At 38.8% G+C, this 26,874-nt stretch overlaps 1 protein-coding gene across 7 annotated transcripts in view; it reads right to left on the minus strand.

Moving 5' to 3' along the window:
- The window catches only part of LOC132806371 (protein eva-1 homolog A-like), a 399,357-nt gene that overhangs the window by 163,284 nt on the left and 209,199 nt on the right, over nucleotides 1–26,874 (minus strand). For all 7 annotated transcript variants that reach the window (XM_060821240.1, XM_060821244.1, XM_060821237.1 and 4 more), the window contains 2 exons: nucleotides 15,865–15,988; nucleotides 3,579–3,731 (listed from right to left, as the gene is read on the minus strand). In XM_060821240.1, the coding sequence (XP_060677223.1) occupies nucleotides 3,579–3,731; nucleotides 15,865–15,988 (277 nt within the window). The remainder of the gene's footprint in view (nucleotides 1–3,578; nucleotides 3,732–15,864; nucleotides 15,989–26,874) is intronic.

Here is a 26,874-nt window from a genome sequence, read left to right on the forward strand (position 1 = left end):
ATTGAAATATGATTGAGTACAATCAGTCCAACACTACATAATTGCTTGTAGAAAGTTGTGCTAAAGCAAATTAATTATTTAGTTCAAAAGCATCTTGGTATAATGTTAAAAATATTAGCTTTGAAAATTAACCATAATAATGATTCTTGCTATTATAAAATTTGGTACATTGACACATATTGCACAGACATTCGGCTAAGTAACCTCAATCAAAAAACTCATGTCCATGTGATCCTATTAAGAATTGGTGCTTGCAGATCCTGATATACCTGTAGGTGGTGCTGTAATAGTTAACTCCAATGTTAAAGAAATCATGACTGTATTAGCCACATCCAGGTCTGGTATAATATGATAGCAGACAATTTCCTAGTGAGTGTTTATAGTTGAAAATAGCTTGGTGTTAGGATGTTGCTGTAGACTCTCTTCAGTGGGGGACGTTATTGTAAGATGTGGTGCTGGAAAAGCACAACTGATCAGGCAGCATCCGCAGAGCAGGAGTGTCGATATTTTGAGCATAAGCTCTTCATCAGGAATGGAGGGGGTGGGGGAAGCTGGAGGAAAAGTAACGAGGAATGCAATAGGTAGATAAAGCTGGGGGTGATAGATCAGAGTGGAGGGTGGAACAGATAGGTGGGAAGGAAGATGGACAGGTGGGACAGTTTAAGAGGGCAGTGCCAAGTTGGAGGGTTGGATCTGAGATAAGGTGGGAGGAGGGGGCATGAGGAAACTGGTGAAATGGACATTGATTCTGTGTGGTTGGAGGGTTCCAAGGCGGAATATGAGGTGTTCTTCCTTCAGTTGTTGGGTGGCTAGAATTTGACGGTGAAGGAGCCCAGGACTTACATGTCCTTGGCGGAGTGGGACGGGGAGTTGAAATGATCGGCCATAGAGCAGTAGGGCGGTTTAGTGCATGTGTCCTGGAGATGTTCCTGAAACATTTCGTAAGTTAGTGTCCTGCTTCCTCAGTGTAGAGCAGACCATATCCAGGGCAACTGACACAGTAGACGAGGCGCTTGGTGGTCTCCTCTAATTTTCCTACACCTCCAAATGCTTCAACTATCACCATCACTCTCCCACTTTCATCTACCTATTGCATTCCTAGCTACCTTCCCCCTAGATGCACCCCCTCCCATTTATTTCTCAGCACCTTGCCCAGCACATTCCCCCCCCCCCCTACATTCCTGATGAACAGCTTATGTCTAAAACATTGACTCTCCTGCTCCTCAGACCTTTTTGATTCTGATCTCCAGCATTTGCGGTCCTCACTTTCTCCTCCATTATTGTAAGATTAGATTAGATTAGATTCCTTCCAGTATGGAAACAGGCCCTTCGGCCCAACAGTCCACACTGACCCTCCGAAGAGTAACCCACCCAGACCCCTTTCCCTCTGACTAACCGACCCAGCACTATGGGGCAATTTAGCATCACTAATTCACCTGACCTGCTCATTCTTTGGACTGTAAGATGTTCAACTTTCTGTGCAATCAAATTGTAAGCCATATTGGGCCTGCCAAACATTGGAGGTAAGAATTTCCCTCATGTCAGGCTTCCTAAGCATCCCATGACAATTTCAGACCAACATATTGGGCTGAATAGACTCCTTCAGCACCAAAACAATTCAGTGACTCTGTGACTCTGACCCACTGTTAGCAACAAATTAACATCTCCATGATGGGGGTCAGTTAGCTAGACAGCTGATATGCTATGCAGAGTGATACCAATAGCATGTGTTCAATTCCTGTACTGTCCGAGGTTACCATGAAGTCTGCCTTCTCAACCTCATCCCCTCATCTGAAACGTGGTGACCCTTAGATTAAGCAACCGCTAGTCACCTCTAATAAGAGAGCAGTTCTGTGCTATTCTGGGACTAAGTCAACTAAAAACTCCACAACTGATTGTTTTGTGCTACATAACTTATGGAGATTCCCAGTTGTCTTGTTTTGTTTATATATTTGTTAAGAAAATGATTTGTTCAACATTCAGTGTTCCCTTTTCCAATTTTCCTAGAATCCTTACAGTGTGGGAGCAGGCCATTCAGCCCATCAAGTCCACACCAATTCTCTAAAGAGTGGTCCACCCAGACCCACACTCTTGTGTTGTGAAACCCTGCATTACCCACAGTTAACCAACCTAGCCTGCACATCCCTGGACACTATGAGCAATTAAGTATGGCGAATCTACCTAACTTGCACAACTTGTGGACTGTGGGAAGAAATTGGAGCACCTGGAGGAACCCGCACAGACACAGAAGGAACATGCAAAGTCGAGGGTAGAATTGAATGCGGGTCCTTAGCGTTGTGAGGCAGCAGTGCTAACCACTGAGCCACAGTGCTGCCGTTGCAATTTTGTTGTCTAATCCCCAGTGTTATTCACTGCCAATTTGCTCTGCTCTTTTTATTTGTGTCCTTAGATCCTTGAAGGTACACAGTCAGCTGCTCAACTTGGTTCTGGACTCATCTCAGTCTTCAACCAAAAGCGGTCAAGTACACGTTCCAGATTATTTGACACTAATCTACTTTGTTCATTTCCTCCAGCCGCTAAATCTCCTGTGTCCCCTCCAATTCCACTCTACTTTCGACCCTCTCTGACATGTGACCCTATTCTACTTTTCTCCTTTCCCCAGTCTATTGATTTTCTTTTTTCTGAGGCCACCCAAAGCCTCCAACCTTCATCTTTCTTTCACCTCACAGGCTCTGGTATTGGTCTTCCATCTTTTCTTTCTCTTCCTCTTTGGTTTTCTCTTAACTGTAGCATCACACTCTTTTCTAGACCTTATTCGGATTATACATTTGAAAATGAACTGTCATCAACAAATTTAAAAGGTTGAGCAAATCAAAGGAATTGTGCAAGGTCATATGAAGATGAACAGTGAAGGAGGGAAGAAACAAGGAGAATGATAAACACACACAGGACACATAAGCCTTTCAAAGGGAAAAGTAATAGAAATAGAAAGAAATAGATATAAATGAGCTACAATTGTATATTCTTGGTAAGTTACCATCCTTGGTATGTAGTTTCCACTGTTTCACTATGAAACATTGCATTAGCTTCAGTAGCTTCATCATTATTTGTAAAGTGTCTTACTTTTTCAGCCTTAGTTCATAGCTAAGCCTCAGGCTGTCCTCATGCACACGTTTACATTTACATTTCCAGCAGGGCTTCACTCAGCAGGAATACATACTTAGCCATTATTTGCTTGCTAAGTAAAGGTTATTTAAATCTATTATACATGGAGCGGAGATCTGCTGACTGCACCTTTCCAATCTGTGAAGCTAAGCGATTCACAGAGTTACTGGTTCAGACATTAAAAGAAATGAATTTAACTTTCTATACTGAAAAATAGACATTCTAATTGTTCTTGGAATGAACACACAAAGTACACTGGCGATTAGAAAAGCAAGATCCTTCCTTTTTTTATATGCATGACTTGCTCAGACTATTTCATTGATGTATCTGAATATATTTAGTCAATTCTTAGTTATTATCTAAGTTTTTAATTCTTATTACATCACACTTACTTAAATATGATATTTTTAAAAAAGCAATGCTGGAAATGCACAGGAATACGTCACACTTACCTATTGCTGGAGCTCCAACATTCTGGAAAGGACATTCTAAGCTTCCCTCTTGTGATCTGCCAAAGATGGCAGAGTAGATGGCTATTACCATACTTCGTTTACAGTTCAGTCGTAACTTGTCATCTTCACAAGCCACTTTGCTCTTGTATTCATCTATAAATTTCATAGAATGACTTGTTATTTTTCTGTTCAACTAAATAAGGATTCTACATTGCAATTTGTTTCTAGATACCAAATTAATCTGGTGAAGCCATCTTATTAAGTGCTAAAGATCATAGTCATAATCAATAGGTGGTAAGGAAATGATCATGTTCCTTTGATTGTTCTTCAACATCACATTTCAGGCCATTTTATTATTTCTTAACAGAAAGAAATTGGAGGAAAGTAAGTCACATTTTATTGTTACAAGCTAAAGTACAAATTCACACAAGATAATAAAAAGTAGAATAGACCAGAAGAACATATGAAATAGGAACAAAAGTAGGCCATTCTGCCCCTGAACCTGCTCTGCCATTCAGTACAATCACAAATTGTACTGAATATAAATATAATACAAATATAAATTTTCGTAAGTTTAAAAACATTACCTTTCATTTCTGATGTTCTCTAATTTAATACTGCTATCAGAAACAAATGGCAGGCGCTGGAAACCAAGGGAGACAAACAGGAGGCTGCAAGAACACAGCAAGCCAGGCAGCATCAGGAGATGCAGAAATCAATGTTTTGGGTGTAACCCTTCTTCAGGACTCAATCCAAATTTGGAAAGTTTAAAAATGTACCTGTAGGCCTTGAGTGATGAGATAGTTGCAAAGTCAGCGAAGAAGGGTTACATCCAAAACGTTGACTTCTCAACCTCCTGATGCTGCTGGACTTGCTGCTTTTCTCCATCCTCCTGCTTGTCTACTTTAATACTGTTATCCACAAAATTATGAGTAGTTTGTTCACCATTTAGGAGAAACCTGACAGTGTATCTATTCATTAAAAGTTCAGAATCTGACTATATTTATTTTCTCCCCAAATCCATTTTAAGAACAAATGGTCAAAATAAATGCTACAATGAACAAATCTTCTCTCTCGTGCTAGATCCATTCATTGTTATAGAAAATAAGCACTCATTACTACATGTGTCAGTAATATTATCGATGCTACTGAACCAAGATCTTGAGTTGCATGGAAATCTGCCCAAAGGAATGTCACCCCTACACTTGGCATCTCAAAAACTCTTCGTACCAACAGCAGTTCCACAATTTCTCTTCCAACCTTGACTCAGTCTTTTCTCCCCTGATCCCTACCCATGAATATTCATGATTCCTCTGATGCTTTAAACCAGTTTCAGAACTTCCAGCTGCATCCTCTTTACCATGGGTGTGCAATCCCTTTACACATTCATCCCCCACCAGAATGGTCTCAGGGATCTTAGTTTCTTCCTAAAACAAAGGCCTGAACCACCCACCACAATCCTCCTCAGCCTCACTGAGCTTGTCCTCACCCTCACCAACTTCTCTTTTAACTCCTCACATTTTCTTCAGGTCAGAGGGGTGGCCATGGGGACTAGCATGGGCCCCAGTTTTGTCTGTCTCTTTATAGAGTATGTGGAATATTCCTTGTTCCAGACCTAGTAAGGCCCCCACCTACAATTCTTTCTCTGATATATCAATCATATTATCAGTGCTGCTTCCCTCTTACGTCTGGAATTGGAACCGTTTGTTGAAAATGGAGTCGCAGGTAGATAGGTAAGTGAAGAAGATGTTGAGTATGCTTTCCTTTATTGGGGTGTCAAAGCATTGAGTAAGGGAGTTGGGAAGTCATGTTGCGGCTGTACAGGACATTGGTTGGACCATTTTTTGTGTGCAATTCTGGTCTCTGTCCTATTGGAAGGGTGTTGTGAACTGTGAAAGGGTTCAGAAAAGATTTACAAGGATATTGCCAAGGTTTGAGGATTTGAGCTATGGGGGAGACTGAATAGGCTGGGTCATGGATAGGGTAGATAGTCAAGGTCTTTTCCCTGGGGTGGGGAGTCCAGAACTAGAGGGCATAGATTTAAGGTGAGAAGGGAAAGATATAAAAGAGACCTATGGGGCAACGTTTTCACACAGAGGGTGCATGTATGGAATGAGCTGCCAGAGGCAGTGGTGGAGGTTGGTATAATTACAATATTTAAAAAGCATCTGGAAGGGTATATGAATAGAAATAGTTTAGAGGGATGTAGACCAAGTGCTGGCAAATGAGACCAGATTAGGTTAGGATATCTGGTCGGCATGGACAAGTTGGACCGAAGGATCAGTTTCCGTGCTTTACATCTCTATGACTATGTTACCTCCTTAAGCAGGTAAGGCAAATATGGTGCTGATACGCTTCCTAAATTTTCTGTCCTCCAGTATGACGAGACAATGTCCCACAGGCTGCCTTTCTAAAATCAGTCTGGCTAGTCAGGTGAGCTTTCCTACTGCCTTATCCTGAACTCTCAAGTGCGGATAGACAGTTGAGTGTCTTTAAAACCCTTTGTTTGAATCATCTCCAAATGGTGATAAGGCTGAACATATCTGACTCACACATTTCTCAAGGTTCTGAACTGATCCAATAGCACCATTACCTGAAAAAAAAATTGTCGTCATGCATGGCCAGTCTTTTAATGTATGGTACTTCTTTTTTTTGTGAACTAATGCACATGGAACAATACTTGTGCAGTACTTTCTAGGTTATTGTATGGACACACACATGCAAAGCTCATCAGGAATACTGTCCAGAATATGGCGTGTACCAACATCGGCAACTCCCAATCATGTCCAGAATATGATCTACTTGAAATTCCCCTGGCTCAAAGTTTCTTCAAATATGTGAGGCATCATGCTGTTTTCCAATCTAGTAATTGACTTTTGCTGTGTGAATCAATGAACACCAGCCCTGGGCCGTGCCAGTTCTGGCATTCTGAGTAAAGGTCACTGCAGCAGAAATGTTAACTCTGATTTCTGTTAACGGTGGCACAATGGTTAGCACTGCTGCCTCATAGCGCCAGAGAGCCGGGTTCAATTCCTGCCTCAGGCGACTGACTGTGTGGAGTTTGCACATTCTCCCCTGTCTGCATGGGTTTCCTTCGGGTGCTCCGGTTTCCTCCCACAGTCACAAAGGTGTGCAGGTTAGGTGAATTGACCATGCTAAAATGCCTGTAGTGTTAGGTGTATGGGTGGGTTGCGGGTTGGTGTGGACTTGTTGGGCCGAAGGGCCTGTTTCCACACTGTAAGTAATCTAAAAAAAAATGTTGCCAGACCTGCTGTGCTTTTCCAACAACTTCTGTTTTTGTTTCTCATTTCCAATATCCACAATTCTTTTGGTTTTTATTTAGGGGTGGCACGGTGGCTCAGTGGTTAGCACTGCTGCCTCACAGCACCAGGGTCCTGGGTTCAATTCCAGCCTCAGGTGACTGTCTGTGCATGTTCTCCCCGTGTCTGCATGGGTATCCTCCGTGTGCTCCGGTTTCCTCCCACAATCCAAAGATGTGCAGGTCAGGTGAATTGGCCATGCTAAATTGCCCATAATGTTAGGTGTATTAGTCAGAGGGAAATATAGGTTAGGGGACTGAGTCTTGTTGGACAAAAGGGCCTATTTCTGTACTGTAGAGAATCTAAAATCTAATCTAGTGAAATTGCTGATCTGCTCTTATTTTGGGCAAGTAGTAGGTGACCACCTACTACATTAGGGATAGATAACAAACAACTCATAAAACAATTTTCAAAACTGTAAGTGGTCCAAAATTTCTATCAAATATTTTCAAACTTTTAAATGTTAATAAAGAGTTGACTGCTCTTTGCTAACATTAAAAATATGCCAAATATTTAGATAAATGTAAACAGAGCTATGAATAAATGTACATGTAGACAAGAGCACATATTCAGCTATAATTTGTTTACCTGACAACAATATGAAGTCAGCAATATAAGTCATTTACAGTTTGCATTTCTTTAAAGCAGGGGTTACTGTCAAACATTCTTTAATATAAGCAAAATTGATTGCCAGGTGGTTGATTATAGTCAGAGTCGTGATATGATTTACGTACTTGTAGATTGCTCTTAAATTTTCTCTTGTTGAAAATCTATAATTCCTGTTTGCAATGTGGGCTTACATGCTTTTGTTATCAGGCTATTCTTTTGCTTGTAGTCACACTATTGCCAAATACGAAAGCAAACACTGGGAAGAATGATGGTTTGTTGTTATAGATGGATTTTAACGGATTTGGAATGCCAAATATTCAAAAGGTAAAGAAGTGCATGCAGTCTGAAAGGTTTTTCAGAATAATACAACTCTGCTTCCCCTGAGGTCAAAGGTGGTGACCTCCACCCTTCCATTCTAAAATTGTATTTACCCACCTGCCTTGCAAAGAGTGTCTTGGTACAAAAGCTTGTCTCCCTGTGCAGCCCTCCCATCAACACAAAAAGCTGCCTCAAAGGCCATTAGCTTCTATAATGAAATAGTGCCACAAGCACATTACAAAGGCCACGTGCTTAAGTAGCACCAGAATGAAAGCTATTTGTGATGGAGACACGAGGAGTTAAATTTAATTGTAGTCACTCTCGAGATAAAATGAATTATCTACTGAATAGCAAGCAGTAGGCCTTAGGTTAAGCTAAAATTAAAATGCAGTCCAATGATAAGCCTGCTTAGATAGAAGATAAATTAGAAGTATAGATGATCTTTATTAATCAAAGATATAACACTGACTAAAAAGGTGCACTCTGCAGGTGATTTATAAAGAGTTTGACATTTGGGTAGGTGAGTCTGGGCTGGAAAACTTACCAAGCTAAATTTTGAATAAAATAATAAAAATGGCAGGTTAATAAATGTTACTGTGAGAGGTAAAGGAAATAAACTCACTGGTCTGACCTAAGAATGTCCATATGACTGACAAACCCAAAAAGTTAAAAAGTTTTAACTTACAAGCCAAATGATCATTAATTTTCAGATAAATATGAAAAGCACTATATAAAACAACACATTTTATTTATGCAAGTAAGCAAAATTAATCAACAGAAATAGCCACTCAATCTATCTCTAATTTATTCACCTTAGCTCAATCATCTGACATAATGGATAATTTAATATTTCTTAGATCTGATTTTTTTAATGTAAGCTGATTTTATTTGTTCATCTCTGCAGGCAAGTGTAATGCTTATCTTGGAATGATCAATTGAAGAGATAATTCTAAATAGGTTTTTGGTATTGCACTGAATCTTGTATTCATTATTTCCTATAATGTTAATAAGCAGGGTTTTCTCTCAGGAAAGATATTGTTTCAGTAAATGACTGGTAAGCAGATAGCAACTCATGACAATTCTACGTACAAGTCAGGAGATATGATCTGATATGAGAAACATATTCCAGTGATTCCATTAGTCCTGACAGTTTTGCACAGTAACAAAGAAAGCATTTATCTTCTAAAAACAAGTGGCATCAAAGTTAGCTGGTTTTTTTTCTTTAAGAGGACAGGGAACTACAAGAGTCTGTCAACTGCTAAATCAATTATTTTTCTACTGGCCCTACCTGATGAGATTGACAAATGAATTCTCTTTGGGCAAGCAACGCTCTATCAGATAGGCCCAAATGGTTAAAAATGTTTTACAGATATTCTCTCTATCATCACTCTGATGATTCACAAAAAAATAATTCATTGGTTAACGAAGAAGCAACAAACACATTTGTAGAAGAGGTTGCTTGTTTTCCCTGAATAGGATTTGATCATATTGTTGCCTATTATAAAGAATATTATATGAAGCACAGAAACATAGAAAATAGGCAAACATTCATTGCATTCCCACAACAGCAAGAGCATCCTTCCTCCTTTTCGGAGGTCAAAACTGCACATAATATTCCTCAACAATGCCCTGGATAATTTCAGTAAAACATCTTTGTCTCCTTGTACTCAAATACTCTCACTTTAAAGGCCAACATACAGCCTGCCCTCCTTATTGTCTGCTGCATTTGCATGCTTATTTTCAGCAACTGGTGCATAAGTACACCTAGGTCTCGATTAACATTTCCCCTCTCTATACCGCCATTTAAATATTAATCTACCTTTTACTTTTTGTAAGTGTATAATCTCATATTTATCCACATTATACTTTATCTGCCATATATCACTCAGCATGTCCAAATCACACTGCAACATCTCTGCATCTTCCTCACAGGTCACCCTGCTATCCAGCTTTGTATAATCAGCAAATTCTGAGTTATTATATTTAGTGCCCTCACCTAAATTATTAATGTACATTGTGAACATCTCCGGTCCCAGTCACTGCATGCCATTCAGAAAATGCCCATTTACCTGTACTCTGTCATCAATTTTCCATCTCAATACACTAGTCCCAAACCCACTCACTTATCTTTGTGGGACCCTGTTGAAGGCCTTCTGAAAATCCAAATAAACTACATCCACTGGCTTCCTCAATCATCTCTACTAGTTACATCCTCAAAGAGTTCCAGTAGGTTTGTTATGATTTCCCTTTAGTAAATTCATGCTGACTTTGTCTGATTCTACCACTCTTTTTTAAGTGTTCTGTTATAAAATCCTCGTTAATGGGTTTTAGAACCTTTCACCGCTACCATTAGACTCATTGGCCTATAATTCCCTGTTTCCTCTCTACTACCCTTTTTAAATATATTAACTACTCTGCAATCCGTAGGAATTGATCCTGAGTCAAAATACTCTTAGAAGATGACCAGCAATGCATCCACTATTTCTAGGGCCAATTTCTTCAGTATGCTGGGATATAGATTATCAGGTCCTGGGGATTTATCAGCTTTCAAACCCAATTTCCCAAAAGTGATTTCTTTACTAATACAAATTTTCTTCAATTCTTCCCTCTCATTAAATTTTGTGTTTCCTAAGAGCCACCTATCTTGTACACAATCCAATGAATTCAAAACAGGTCATTTTACCCAGATTTTTAAAATCATATTGCCATACCTTCAACAGAATAGAAGTAAGTGTTCTTGATTAAAATCCGCTCACTGGAATTTCTAATATATATTATATATACTATAAATTCAATTTAGAATGGTGAAATTACCAATTCTTTAATCACATCCACATTGGTTTTTAAAGCAGAGAAGTGATCTGAATTAGGCTACTGAATTTTAAAAACACAGTATGCAAACCCATTGGAGGGCTGGGGAACAATCCACAAATATGTAAAATCAGAACGTGAGAGCAAAGATACTCTTGCAGCCCACTGTGGATGTTATATTTCTACCTTATTCATAAAGGGATAGGAACTAATTATTATGCAGGTTTCCATCCAGGCTGCCAAATTTACCACTGCACTGCAATTAGATACTGAGCATCAATGTATCAGTACACTAAATACATGGAGATTGGTAAAGTAGTACATTCAAATGAAGATCAAACACTTTGAGGGGTGGTGAAAAGTGACTACCCTTCAACTCAAGGCAGCATTTCACTGGGTACGATGTTATGGGGCTCGTGAGAATCAAGGATAACACTTTCCAATATCTTAGTGGATGCTTGTGTTTGTTGGAGGCCAAACATCCCTCTCCCAGCATACTGATATAGGAGTTCCTCAAGGTGATGTCCAAGGTCAAACCATCTTCAGCTGCTTCAGTCTCCTTCCATCATAATGTCAGAAGTAGGGATGCTTATTATGACAGCATGTTCTGCACCATCCACAACTTCTCATACAGAGGAAGTCTGAGCTCATTCACAGCAAAACCTGAACATTTAGCCTTGAGCCAGAAGTGACAAGCAGCATTTGCACCACACAGTGTCAGTAATGACCATCTTGAACAAGATTGAATCCAACCATCTCCTCTTGACGCTCAATGGCAATATAATTTAATCCCCAAACTATCAACATTCTAAAAAGGCCGGATGCCTAAAAGGATCAATGATATAAACACCTTAGTAGGTCAGAGGTGAAGATTCTTAGGTAAAGAACATACCACCTGCTTTAAAATAGTATTTAAGTCAGCACAAAATAATTAGTATAAGTTTAAAGTTTTTTTCCAAAATCACTGACATTCTTCTAAAGACGAAGAGCCATCACTTAAACACACGTTAAGTTCTCAGCTAATATATTTCCATTGCATATGTACAAATTTGGAACATTTTAATTTCTGTATTTTTACTGAATCAGAGATCTCAATCTCAGAATTAAGTTCAACAATGATTACAATGCTCTTTACAATTACATCTGCAACATGTTTTCCCCCTACATTGTTAGCTCCTGAACTAATGTTATCTTAAATTCAAGCATTTGCAAGGAATTCGGTAACAGTGATTTCAGGTTTTTCTGTCTGTCAGTTAGATAAATATTTCTTTGTGGATAGGTTTAAAACTTTTCATTCCCACCACTCTTAGTATTTTCCAATCCCACCATTATCCTTGCAGTCTCATTCTCGTCATGCTTTTGCAATCTCCCTTTCCCTGCATACTCTATTTCCTCCACCTCCCAGTACCCACTTGCAGCTTTCCTCTCCCGACAAATTCTTGTACCTCCAAAGTAATCTTGCTGCCCTTCACATTCTCTCCCCTGCAGCTTTCCTAGATCACCAAAACTTTGCAGCCTCTCTCTCCCCCAACCCACTTTGCAGGTTCTTTCAGCTCTACCCACCCGTCCTGCGGCCTCTCCTGTTTCCATCCCTTGGAGTGAGTTTTCCCCTGGCAAAATGTTACCATCCCAACTATGAAGTGAGTTTTGTAAAGCTCAGTGCCCATCTTATGATATTGGTCATACGTCGCAAACACTGCAGGATTGTTACAATCATTATATTCACAATAAGTGCTGACTGTAGCCAACCAGCCCATATTGGCAAAACTTTCAACGTGGCATCCAACATTAAATGTGTTTCCATGATTGGCAACATTTGAGATAACTGAGATTATGAAGAACTATATCGAGAACTAATTTAGGATTATCAATCGGTCTTGCAGTGTGACACATTCGTATGTACTTGGAAGCTAAATATATCAATATACAGGACTCTCTTTTTGCAAATGGAAAGAACAGAACAGTGCATGTGTTTCAATTTAATAAAGTAAGTAACAACATGTGCTTGTTCGTTTCCCAGGATAATTATCTGACCAATCATAGTCAACTGGCCTGGTATAAAATTTAACCAAAACTTCATTAACTGGAACATTAATGTGGCAATTCCTCTACCACAGATAAAAGACTGATTGATCAGCTTATTTGGGGCTTAGCTCAACCAAATTGATTGGAAAGAATTGGTTTCTAACATCAGACGCTGCATACACTGCCAGAGCACATAAGGCCACAAGTAGACAAAGATGCTGACTACCCGTCAGCTAAGTTAAGCAGAAGGCAGTGAGGTTGATGCAGTGAACAATAATGCACACAAAAGAGAGAGGAAATGTGTAACAATTGTAGATGGTCACATTCGTTCATACAAGGAAATATCTAAAATAGAGATCAAATCACAGAGCTTATGGAAACATATTCACGGGGAAAGGATGTTAGAAAAAAGAGAAATAAAATGGTAAGTGAGTTTACAGAAACAGAACAACAGGGAGATTCAGAATGAAAATAAACAAAAACATCCACATCCCAGAAGACGACGATGAGTTTGAGAACACAGTAGGGACAGGGATGATATAGCTGCATGAACTAGTTGGATATGACATTTCCCAAAGAAACCAAACTCATTTAACCATTCACATCAGTGGTGAGTAAGAGATAAACCCATAAATATCCATTAGAAACTGAAGCTTGATACTGAAGCAGAAAGTATTGTCATCCTTCTTCGAGTATCCCAAAAGAGCTTTCCTGAAGATTTATGTTCTGACACCAAGAAACATCATGCTAATGGCATAGAGAAGAAGTATGACTCAATGACTGAAAACAACCTAAATCAGCCAGACACAAAAAAGAAAAAATGTCAACTCTATGTTCTATGTCATGAAAGCATATGGCCCTACTATCCTTAGTTGCAAAGAACTACAGTCAATCTCAGTAAGCCATGAGTTAAAGAAGTAGTTCACCCATCAGGTTAGAAACATCAAGGAACATGACAAGTTTTTAATGACAAATTTCACTTACATGCTGCTTGTAAATGTAAATATCCAGAGATTCTAAAAGTGACTCATTTGCTTTTTAATCCCAAAAGAGCTTTATAAGAATCTATTGCATAATCAAAAATATTGTTGTCTCACAAATAAATATTCATGCAAAGGGATTCTGAATATTCTTATCATTGACATTGTTATTTTTATCACAAAATCTATGCCAGTGAAACCATCAGCATCTACTGTTTCAATAATCATGCATGCCCCTTTAAACATAAAAATCAGAAAGTTGCGCTGAACTAGTATCTCGGTGTGAAATTCCAAATTGGAACACACGGTGTTGCAGTACTTGTGATAAATATCCAATAACCTTGTCAAAAAATCATCGAGACATGTCTAATCCAGCATTAGTACTTTATTTTGAAATGATGCAGATCTTCATTATGATCAAACCTCTCTGAAATTGAAAATTAATTTTTACAAGCACGCAGTCCTATTCCTTGTGAAGTTAGTTGGTGTGGGAAATTTTAAAAGTTGAGCTTTAATACTTTTTTCTCCCCCTTTTAGAATCGCTTATTTTTCTAACTCTCTCTCTACTTTACTTTCTGTGCATGATTTGGAACTGAACAAACAATTCCAATTTTCTTCACACCTCAGTAAAGCTTTTTCAATCTGATTGAGGGGTATACAATTGCATGTTGTTTACTCACGGATCTTTCGTTGCACAAGTTCTGTTGAAATGCATTTCTAATCACTACAAGCTTCAGTGCTGCAGCCCACAGAAAGTTTAGGGGGATGTGCAAGTGTAAAAAACAAATGATAGAGTCCATCTGCTATCACTTCAAAATTCTAATTCACACTGCTTGCAGATCCACAAATATATGCTGCCTAAATTCACAAGGCAATTCTCACATTGATAAAATATTATCGAGCATATCCAACTTTTATTTATATAAAATTGAAATGAATAAAAACCATCTGAAAATCATTGTAAATGATACAATGGACACATTATTAACTCCAACCTTCTTCTAATTTGTGCTGTTGCCTTTTGTCTGCATATTTGCTTTTTCTACTACCCATAGTGATTTGATTATTTTTTTGTCATGAATTTCCATTCTGCTCAAACTTAATCTTTACATTATAGAGCAGATTCACAGCATCAGTTGCAACTCAAATAACCACATGAGCATGCTAGCTGCTCAAAGATCACGTTACAGACCTCTTAGTGCAGCGCTGTCCTTTCTTACCATCTCCATACAACATTCTAAAATAGCATTTATTACAAATCACATACGTCACTGAAAATATTCTCTATCTTTCTGGCTAAATCAGCAGAAAACACAAACAAAAAAAAATTGATAAATTCCTGAGGGATCTTGAGAAGGTAGATATGGAGAGGATATTTCTTTGAAGATGCTGTCCTAAAGAAGAATCAAGAACTAAGGGGGGGTCAAGTATTTAATAATAAGTGTTTGCCATTTAAACCAGATGTGGCGATATTTCTTTCTCTCCCAGAAGGTTGTGCACCTTTGGAATTCTCTTCCTTAGAAGTTACTGGAAGTGGAACCTTGAATATTTTTCAGGCAGGCTTGAAAAGATGTTTGTTAATCAAGAGAGTGAAAGGTTTTCAAGGTGGACAGGAATTTGGATTGGAGGTTACAATCAAATCAGTCATAACATTATTGATTGGCAGAGCAGGCTTGAGGGGCCTTACCTGTATGCTCAAAATCCAAAACAGTGGGGCATTAGGTAAGATTGCAATGTTTGAAAATCAAACTTTTCTTTATGTCAACATATCTGCCCTGAAATCAATAAAAGGGAACCATCAGGACAGAAAGACCAGCTCTTCAGCAGTGTACATTTTGAAAGATAATGCAATTAGATCCTTAATTGCCTTATCTAGACGCGAATATTATCGGGTTTATTTTCCATTGCACAGGAGGATTCTAGTTTCTGTTTTAACCTTAGCTATTTTAAAGCACTGTATAATATAAATACAGTTGTTTCTCCAGGACCAGTGTAGATTTAGAGTAATTTTTTTAAAAATGTCAGTGCAGACTTGATGGGCCAAAGGACCTATTCAGTACTGTATGATTCCATCATTAATTTCAGAACAAAATTATGTTTTTAATCTAATGGCCCTAAAAAAATTCTCTTTTAAGTTTCTGGATAATTTTGGTAAAATATTCAAAACTATCAAAAATATTTCTCATCATTCAAAGTGAATTAAATGCTAAATGAGCTACTTACTTGGCCGACACTTATACCATACTAGGAGGTATTTGCTGGTTCCAGGACAAGGATCTGTCCCAAATATTCGACTATTGATAAGCAGTTGACAATTTCTTCTGTCCTGACATTCATCCAACATTTTCTAAAGAAACACAAAACACAAATATTGCTCACATCATGCCATTTTGCAATCATATGTTGGTGCTGTTCAGAACAAAATGGAGGATTATTTGATATGTTTCAAAACAATGGGAAAACATTTACAATAGTTTCAAAATGCTGGTATGCCTTTTCCATTTCTTACAGCATCATTCCAATATCACAAGGGTCATAATTATACTGCACAAACGAGGCCCTTTGGCCATGAAGTCTGTGCCAAGCTACATACACTACTCTCACTTTCCAGTATCTCCTATTTCTATTTATTAGGTCATTACCTGATAACTAATTACTGGAAAATCCTCAATATTGTTGAGAGATAATATTGGCTTCCATGATGGTTCAACAAATTACCACATTGAGCAACTGAGCCACACATGGCATACTAAATCTGCAGCCAGTGCTCCTCTCAGCCGGACAATAACAGCATGCTAGAGTTAGCCATGGAGAAGGAAATATGATCAATAAATAGCTTTCATTTTCACAGCTTCTGCATAGTCACTAGCCTCGAGATCGATACTGGGGTTGTCCAGTAACTAGGGAACTGTAACAAGCAACTTGGTTCTGGGAGGCCAATAGAAAATATACAGCTTGCTGCTTATTTAAGCACACAATAATCTCACGATATCAGGATTAATAAATATGTTTCCCCACAAGTTACCTACCGCTGAATCACATTTAATAATGTTTTTAACTTAATCGCCTGGATAGGAATAGGGCTTGGCAGGTCACACAGCTGTTCAAAAAATACTCATGATACTCATTTCATTTGATCAATAAAAATTTGGTGGGCACCTGAACCTTCCAGGAATAGGTTTCAATTGTGCATCGTCTCAGCAGCAAGGAACCAAATTTACCCAGCATTTATCTAAACAGTCCTTGAGCTTCCTGAGTAAATTTGCACATCTCATTACTAATAAACCGTTAATGAATGAAAGGAAGTTGGCCTAGATTTCATGGCCTATGACTGGGCATATTTTCAGTGGGGTGAGGGCACACTCAAAACATTGAACATCCAGCTCACATCTTTCCAATCAACTGTAACCTATTCCTACAAGGAGGGGGTATAATACTTCCATTAGGCTGCCCAAACATTAGCACATTAATGTCCTCAAATAGTCAATTAACTGGAAATTAATGAATCACAATTTGTTCCAATTCATAAAACACTGGGAAGTGGCAGGCAAGACAAAGTGGAAAGACTAATTTTAAAAGTTTTCTTTTGAAAAGGAGTTATTATGCAAACGAGGAGCAAACCCCTCCACAGAGGTAACGTCTTTTTCCATTGGCATTCTATAGCAACAAAAATCCATATGCTTCTCCCTAGGGTCAGCAGCTCTAAGCCTTTCCCGTCCTAAAAGTTGTTCCAGTAGTCAACTTCTCTGTGGAGATGTCTCCAGTGTTGTAGCTTCCACTAGAGTGCTGGCATTGCTGGAGTTGCAAAACAATCAAGTTTTAATCCCCTCCCCCACCATCACTTCTGGTAAAATATAGTCTCATATGTTAAAATGGTCAGGAATCCTCCATTTAAATCTGATTGAGAATTTGTATAAGAAGTGTAATTCTCCTAACATTAAATTGTAAATGTCATTTGTTAGATTGCATTCCAGTTTGTGAACATAATGCTAGGAAAGTTGAGTACTCAAAATATACTGTAGTTTCAATTGTCGGTTTACTTTTCTTATTTTGCAAAATTATAAGGAGAATTTCCCTTCCTTTGTGTTTCCTGATATAATCACATGGTTATTGTTGAGGGGTTTTTCTTTTTTTTTAAGAAATCATTGCTCCCCTGCGTCCACTGATCTTCTTAAACACATATTTCATGTTGTTGTTATAATTGCGCAAGAGTAACATTTCTCAACATGATAATGTGGATTAGGGAGAGAGTTGGATTAGGTTTTAGTTCTGAGCGGAGTTTTGAAGTTACAAATTGGATTAGCATTGGAAAAAAAGTGTTAGCTAGAGTTGAACTAAGCATTAGAACTTATTTGAAGGCCAGAGTTCAACATATGGTTGAAGTTGGTTTAAGGGTTGTATTTGAGATAAGTAATACATTGAGGATGAGGGTAACGTTTAGGACTGACTTTGTTTCATTCAAGGGGAGTGTTATTTCAACTTGGAGACTTATGTATATATCAACTGTTGGAGCAGAAGCATTTTGTTGATGGGGTGACAATATATTTCTTGAGACTGGGTTTGCTACTGGTACAATGGCTTTCTTGCTGCCATTGCTGAATGAGGAGTTTAAAAGTCTTGGATACAAATAAATAGAATTTACTTTCAATACAGATATCATTCTATAGTAAATTCAGTATGACTGGATCTTTCATTGAAACTTTAAAGTTTCAATATCTATTATTCATATACATGATTCTGTAGGATCATTTCAATATCAGAGGTATTGTAGTGTGTGGCACACAAATGCAATTTTAAAGTGACAGTACATCAACTTGTGATGGCAAAATCTAGCTACCTGGTTTCCATTAAACAATTGAACATTTTCCAACTTTTTCTATATGGCTGCTCTTTTTTTAAAAAGAAAGGATTAAACATATCTATTCCTCAATAACATCCACACATACATTCACCAAGTTGAGTTTTATGTTTACAACGCCTCATTAATGTTGCAATATCTCTGAGAAATAGGCTCGGTATCAAGTTCATGGGGGGTGTCTGGTGGAGATAAAAGTAGAAAGGTTTCAGAAATGCCAGAGGCAGGAGGAGTGGGTGATTTGGGGTTGAGGGTAAGCATCAAATTTCATTAAGTTTAATTACCAGTCATTGGTGTCAGTCATATTTACTTTATTTTGTAGCATTTTTGCTCGATAGCTTTTTTCAAGCAATTTCCATTGTCTACTTTAAATTTTTCACAGTGTATGTTTTAAGAAAAAAAGAGACTATGTGAGTTGTGCAATGTAAACACACTCTTTGTAGTTTTTTTAACCCAATTTTGTGAAGTTCAGAAAATTAATTTAGGCAAGGAAAAGAAAAAAACAGGAAGATTAAAGTCAAAGACAGAGGATGAAAATGACATAAGGGGTAGAAGTAGACACATTGATATTAGCATGTCGATAAAAAAATCAATTGAATTTCTAAGCCAACTAATTATATGCCTATGTTTTGCTGACTGTTGGAAAAGTAATCAATAATTTTTGCTACTGGATAACAGAAATGCTCATTGCCAAGACTCATGAGACAGATACAGAGTGAGAACAGGGCAAGTTTTAACATCTATCCTCATTCTGTTTTGATTTCCTGTCGGAGAAACATAGATCAGAAAGAAGGGGAGGGTAAAACAGAGCATGAAGAAGCTGGCTGATGGCAAGAGATTCTAATCACACACCATTATGAAAAACTTAAGATCTTCAGGAGAAAGAAGACGATATAAATAGGGGGAAAAAAACAAAAGAAGACAGATAGAGGAAAGGCAACACAAAGAATTAGATCAGTTAGAAAAAGTGATCATATTACCTGATTCACGCATTGGATTTCATGGCAGAGACCTATGTCATCTCTCTTTGGAAAGTCTCACCAAATTAGATGAAACTAAGGCTTACTGTGCAGTCGTGGGCCTTCCCTGGGTTCAAGGATCCCAGAAGAGGTCCCATTTTCCAGGCGTTGTCAATAAATCACTGTCCAACCAGTTGCTGGTTCCCAGGCCATGGTTGAGTAATGACAGGAGACAGATCACTACAGGAAGAAGGTTATGGGGTAACTGGGCTGGCAGCAAGTGTTGTGATACCTCTCAACAGGTCAGGCCTTCCTTTACAAAGTGCCTCTGAACAAAGTACCCCTGGACTGGATACCAAATCATTTTCTTGTCATTCTCCCAGGAGAAATTGAGGACTGCAGATACTGGAGATCAGAGCTGAAAAATGTGTTGCTGGAAAAGCACAGCAGGTCAGGCAGCATCAAAGGAGCAGGAGAATCAACGTTTTGGGCATAAGCCCTTCTTCAGGAAAGAAGCCCTGAAGAAGGGCTTATGCCCGAAACGTCGATTCTCCTGCTCCTTTGCTGCTGCCTTGTCATGCTCCCAGTGTAGCATTTATTAAATCTCCACTGAAGATCATCAATCAGTAACACTACAGGAAGGGCCTTCCATCACCTGACTTAACTTAGGGTGGAGAGAAGAAAGCACCCACCACTCTCCTCCCTATTAAATGACTCCAACCAAACTTGCAACAAAGGGAGGCCATTAAATTCTTCCCATTATGTATAATGCCACAGGGTATCAACTAATATTTAATATTAGCCCCAAGGGATTTAAACAAAAAAGCTTCCCAATATTTCATACAGATTATCTTCTCTATGCAGATGGTGTGAAGTGTTGTTAGCCAAAATAAAAGTGATGAATGCTAGGCATTCCTACACTTGATCTGCAGTCTGGACCTGACAGCATGGATTATCACTGACAGACAAGGCATTAAATTGATGTGCACTGCCTGCAGCTAGGAACAAGCTGGCTGAGTAAAATATTATTGTCAAACTTGAGAGGTTTCTTCAAATTGTGTCACTTCCTTGTTCAGTAAAACAAAAACAAATAAAACCTTCACTTTGATTACCACAGAATCATGCTTGACTGCACAAATCCATGATTAAGAACATAAGACAGAAATGGCCAAAGAATGTCTTTATCTCGTGAGGTTCAATTTATATCAATCAGCACTTTACATTTCTACTCCTTTATCAATTGTTTTCATTACACTGGCTAGAGTGACTGTAGAAAATCCACTATCACCACTTTTAATGGATATAGCAGGACTTTGCTCTACTGAACACAGAAATAACAAAGTATTCTCCAATCTGTTAAAACAAATATAAATTCAGCTTCTGTACATAGTCTTTCAGTAATCCAAACACCTGTTTAGAATATCTGAGACAATCATTTTAATGCTTTCGACTAAAAGGTCATGAATTATCAGGTATTGTTGTTTTACAACAAAGAGAACAAAGGAACTTTACAGCCCAGGAACAGGCCCTTAGGCCCTCCATGCTGAGCTGATTCAAATCCACTGTCTAAACCTACCACCCAGTTCCTAAGGATCTGTATCCCTCTCCTCCCCAGCTACTCATGCATCTGTCCAGACGCATCTTAAAACAAATCTACTGTGCTTGCCTCTACTACTTCTGCTGGCAACGCACTCCAGGCACCTACTACCCTCTGTGCAAAGTACTTTCCATGTGTATCCCCTTTAACCTTTCACCTCTCATCTTCAATGAGTGATCTCTCGTTATTGAATCCCTCACCTTGGGAAAAAGTTTGTCTCTATCCACCCTGTCCATACCCTTCATGATTTTGTTGACCTCAATCAGGTCCCCCTCAATCTCCTAATGAAAACAATCCTAACTTAACTCAACCTCTTTTCATAGCTAGCACCTTCCATACCAGGCAACATCCTTGTAAACCTCTGCACCCTCTCCGTAGTGTCCACATCCTTTTGGTACTGTGGCAACCCTGAACTGGACACAGTATTCTAAATGCGGCCTAACCAAAGTCTTGTACAATTTTCACATGACCTGCCAGCTTTTACATTCAATACCCCATCTGATAAAGGAAAGCATACCACATGCCTTTGTAGCCACCTTCAGGGTACAATAGACCTGATCTCCCAGATCTCTCTGCTCATCAACTTTTCCCAAGGCTCTTCCGTTTACAGCATAGTTCGCTCTAGAATTAGGCTTCCCAAAATGCATCACCTTGATTGATCACATTTGCCTGGATCAATCTCCATCTGCCACTTCTCCGCCCAACTCTCCAGTCTAACTATATTCTCCTGTATTCTTTGACAGTCCCCTATGCTTTCTGCTATTCCACCCATCTTCGAGTCATCTGCAAACATACTGATCAGACCAATGCCCTCTTTCAGATCATTTATGTATATCACAAACAGATTTTATCCCTCAGTACCTTTGTCAGAAACTTTGCCACCACTGACATCAGGCTCACTGGTCTGTAATTACCTGGAATATCCCTACCACCCTTTTTTGTATAGGGAGACAACATGAGCAACCCTCCAGTCCTATAGCACTTCACCTGTGTTTAAGATTGCAACAGAGATATCTGACAGGGCCCCAGCTATTTCCTCTCTTGCCTCCCTCAGCAACCTGGGATAGATCCCATCCACTCCTGAGGATTTGTCCACCTTAATATCCTTAAGCCTACCCAACATATCTTTCCTCCTAATGTCAATGTGATCCAGGGTAAACAAACTTACATCTCTAACCTCAACATTCATCATGCCCCTCTCCTCAGTGAACACTGATGCAAAGTAATCATTCAGGTTCAACACACAACCTTCCTTCTTGATCCTTTAATGGACTAACCCTTTCTCTTGTTACCTTCTTGCATCTTATAAATAAAAGGCTTTGGGATTCTCTTTAATTCTGCTCGCTAAAGCTATTTCATGACCCCTTTTATCCCACTTGATTCCTCGTTTTAAGATTGGTCGTACTCTCCCGATATTCCTCCAAGGCCCATTCTGTTCTTAGCTGCCTGGACCTTATGTTCAATTCCCTTTTCCTGTTGGCTAGTCGCACGATTTCTCCTCATCCACGGTTCATGAATCTTGTCTTTCCTATCCCTTATTTTCAAAGGGACATGCCCATCCTGCACTATCTTTGAAAGCCTCCCACATATCAAATGCAAACTTCACTTCAAATAGCTGCTCCCAATCCACATTTCCCAGCTCCTATCTAATTTTTATATAATTGGCCTTGGCCCAGTTTAGTACTCTTCCCTTAGGGCCACGCTCATTTTTGTCTACAATTATTCTAAAACTTACAGAATTGTGGTCACTGTTCCCAAAAAAAACCTCTACTGTACTTCTATCACCTGGCCCGGCTCATTCCCCAACACTAGGTCCAGTATGGCCCCTTCCCTCATCGGACTATTGACATACTGCTCTAGAAAACTTTCCTGGATGCTACTTACAAATTTTGCCCCATCCAGACGTCTGACACTAAGTGTATCCCAGTCAATGTTGGGAAAATTAAAATCTTTTAACACCACCACTCTGTTGCCTCTACATTTTTCCATAATCTGTTTTCCTATTTGTTCTTCTACCTGTCACTCACTGTTGGGAGGCCAGTCGAACAACCCCAACAATGTAACTGCACCCTTCTTATTTCTCAGCGCTCTACCCATAATGCTTCACTGCTCAAGCCCTCCATAGTGTCCTCCTTTAGCACAGCCGTGATATCATCTCTGACCAGCAATGCAAGTCCTCCCCACCTTTTACTTCCCTCCCTATCCAGTCTGAAGTATCTATATCCTGGAACATTTAGTTGACAATCACGCCCTTCCTTCAACCAAGTCTCTGTGATCGCAATAACGTTATATTCCCAGGCACCAATCCAAGCCCTAAGTTCATCTGCCTTACCCACTACACTCCTTGCATTAAAGTATATGCACTGCAGGGTGCCAGTTCTTTTGCATTTGTCTGGTCTCTGCCTACTCACCCTCTTAGTAATGCTAACTTCATGATTCTTGCAGTCTGTAGTTTCCACCTCACTGTCTACTAGTCTTCTCTTCTGGTTCCCAGCCCCCTGCCACATTGGTTTAAAAAGTCCCCAAAAGCAGTAGCAAAAACTCCCCGAAGGACATTAGTTCCAGCCTGGTTCAGGTGTAAACCATCCAATTTGTATTAGTCCCACCTTCCCCAGAACCAGTATCTCACAAATCTGAACCCCTCCCTCCTCCACCATCCCTCAAACCAAGTGTTCCTATTAATAAGATTAAGTATTGCATTTGCAGAGATAACAACAAAATGAAACTTCACACAATCGCTACAGAGATTTTGAAAAAGATTTCTGACTTTTCTGCCTGCGAAAGTTCGACAGAATTGATACCACTACCACCATCCCCTCCATTCTCAAACCCTTAATGCAGGCTGTTCTAAATCCTCAAAGATGGCATTATTTACAAAGCCAGGGAAAGTTGCTAACATCTGCAAGGACGCATTAGCAGCACTTTCCAAATCTGCATACAAGCCCACTGTCTCCCTACCTTGGGTCCCAATAAGCCCAATAGGTCTAAAGAAAAACAACAATTGGAACCTTCACCTTCAGAAAGAATAACTTAGCCTAGAGATCGCCTCTGAAATCAACTAGTTTAGTTCAGACAAAGCTTAGAACCTTTTTAAAAACCTCAGTGGACTTAAATTGTCATCATATTCCTACTTTGGTGCTTGAGGTCTTTCAAGAACATAAAGGCAGAATTCCTGGAGTAGCTTGGAACTCGAGCAGACCTTCCTCCTACATGGGGGATGGAGTGCAAAATGCACCCAGGGCTTCCTTTCAGTGGAATGTTTAAATATTGCATGGGGTAAAATCCTCGGTAACTCCTTTCCCTTCTGCACAAATATCATGCCATCTTTTTGGGACATAGTCTTTAGAGGAATATTACTATATAATTTTCAAAAGTAACTTTATGGCAAGGATCTCAGCAAACCTGCATAGTTTTTACAATGTAATCTTTGGTTTTTAATATATTAGTCCTAAAGGATAATCTCTGCCGACAGGATGAACACAGAACTCTTAAGCAGAAGATAAAGAGGAAGTTTATTTTTGATAATCTATGGTGGGTGTTGCATTTTTAAGTTATGCTTGAAGGATCAGTCTTTTGGTCATCTTGTCTGGACTGGCCTGCATTTAACGATGAGGGATACTCTTCAGAGTTGCATTCCCTGAGGATTTTTATTTGTCCCAGACTCAAAGTGTTATGCTTCATCCTACTTTTTCTTCCTGACATCTTTTATCAACAGTTGAATGTAAGCCCTTGGCACAATACTAATGAGCTTTATCCAGAACATGTTATAAGCTTATTGCCTCTGGTAAGGCACTAATCACATCTATTTTGTTCTATCTTCAGAACGGGAGTTAGATGTTGCCAACTCTTTTACTGTGAAGCATTGGAAAGGTGGAGAGTTTAGTATTAAAGAATTACTCCATAACACATTTTAAAAATTGGATGTCTTGCTGCAGCAAATCATTACAAACATGATTTAAAATCTGAAAAAAAATACTGTGCAACTTATGTTTTAGGCAAGGCAAACATACCTTGGATTTTTTTTTTGAGAATTAGATTAATATATCGCTGATTGTATCACTAGCCATGTATTACACAACACATATTTACAAAGTTCTCTCTTTACAATTTCTCTTAAAAATCTGTTTGCTCATTGGCCTTTATTTTTAATTATTTATTCTTTCATGGGCTGTGAGCATTGTTAACTAAACTAGCATTTACTGCAATTCTCTAATTTCTGACTGGCTTGTTAGGGCATTTCAAAGGGCAATTACAAGTCAATCATGTTGTCTTGTGCCTGGGGATTCACATGGACACCAGACCCAGTAGGAATGGCAGATTCCTTCCCTAAAGAACGTTAGTGGAAAAATTATTTTTTTTTACAACTATCAGTGGCACTTTCAAGACCACTAGTACAGTGACAGCTTTCAATTGCACTTACTGAATTTAAATTTCACCAGACACCAAGTGAAATTTGAACCCATAGCATCACTCTGGGCCTCTAGATTATAAAATCAGTGACATTATCACTACATAATCAACTCCCCAGTTTGAGTGCCTGTGTAGCTGTTGATACGTACACCTCCAGATATAAAAGCTGACTTTTATGCATTTCCTCTAATAACGGTTTCATTGATTAATTTGGAGTAAAGCATGCAGAGTAATGATGTTGACAGTGAAATTAAATGGGTTCATGGATACCTACAAAATAAAACGTAAAAAAGAGCTTCATTCTGTTTATTATTTAGCTCAACAAAACACAATTTATTCAAAATGCACATAGCATTTGGGATGCATCAACAGATTTCATTAAGTGGTGCTGGTGGGGAGTCCATCGACTACTGAATGCATATACAGCTGTGTGCTGTACAGGAGAGGACACTGGTAGATGGTTGAGGTCCAGCGTACGCCAACTGGTATCAAGTCATAATTACACAGTGATTGACATCATAGTAAACCTACTCTGGGTGCTTCAAATGAATGTACTAAAACCTCAACCAAATGGCATCTCACTGCAGCTACTGATTTGGACCCCAAATGTTCGAGAATCAAAATAATTGAACTTTGCAACCTGGATATATTTTTATTTTATCCCTTCCTGCATTTCCTCTTTGCATTGTTGTGTTATTAAAACAATTTTTTTCTCCCTTCTTATGCAACGTTTATTCCTATAAATGACATTGAGATTCCTACAGAACCATGTGCTACAAAATCCATCTTATTGGCAACCTCATGAATAGAAGCCAAGCCACCTGCTCACCATGTACATTTGACACTGAAAAAGTGAAATATCAAAACACTGTCCTGCTTGATAACAGATGCCATGACCAAATCATCACTTGATGCATATTGAGAAAATCCATGAAACAGCCTACATACACTATTTTTGGCCTTGAGGAGTACCTATTCCTCAGATTACCCTGGGAGCGAGCAAGTGTCCCAAAGATTTGTACATGTGTAGCTAGCTGTCTCATGCTTTTAAAATACAGTAAATCCACAAATAGATTTCTCCACAAACAAAATACTGCCATCAAGTCTAAAACACATACTTCCTTGTACACAAATGAGCAATGTAATATAAGAGTTTCAGTGCTGACTTGATGCCATGTATGTATGTAGGCCATACAGTGACTGGCAGATGTTTTAGACAATACATCCTGTTGACCAATTGCAGATGACAGATTGATAATTGTGCTCAACCAGCCCATGCTTTCAAGACTTGAATCGACAATTAGATGTGATTCTCCTAAAGGAAATGTATTAAATAATCCAAATTGTGCTAGGAATTACAATATAAACCAATTTATGATCATTACCTGAGCCCACAGTATAATATATTTGTA

This window comes from Hemiscyllium ocellatum, chromosome 3 (assembly GCF_020745735.1).
Source record: "Hemiscyllium ocellatum isolate sHemOce1 chromosome 3, sHemOce1.pat.X.cur, whole genome shotgun sequence".
NCBI lineage: Eukaryota > Metazoa > Chordata > Chondrichthyes > Orectolobiformes > Hemiscylliidae > Hemiscyllium > Hemiscyllium ocellatum.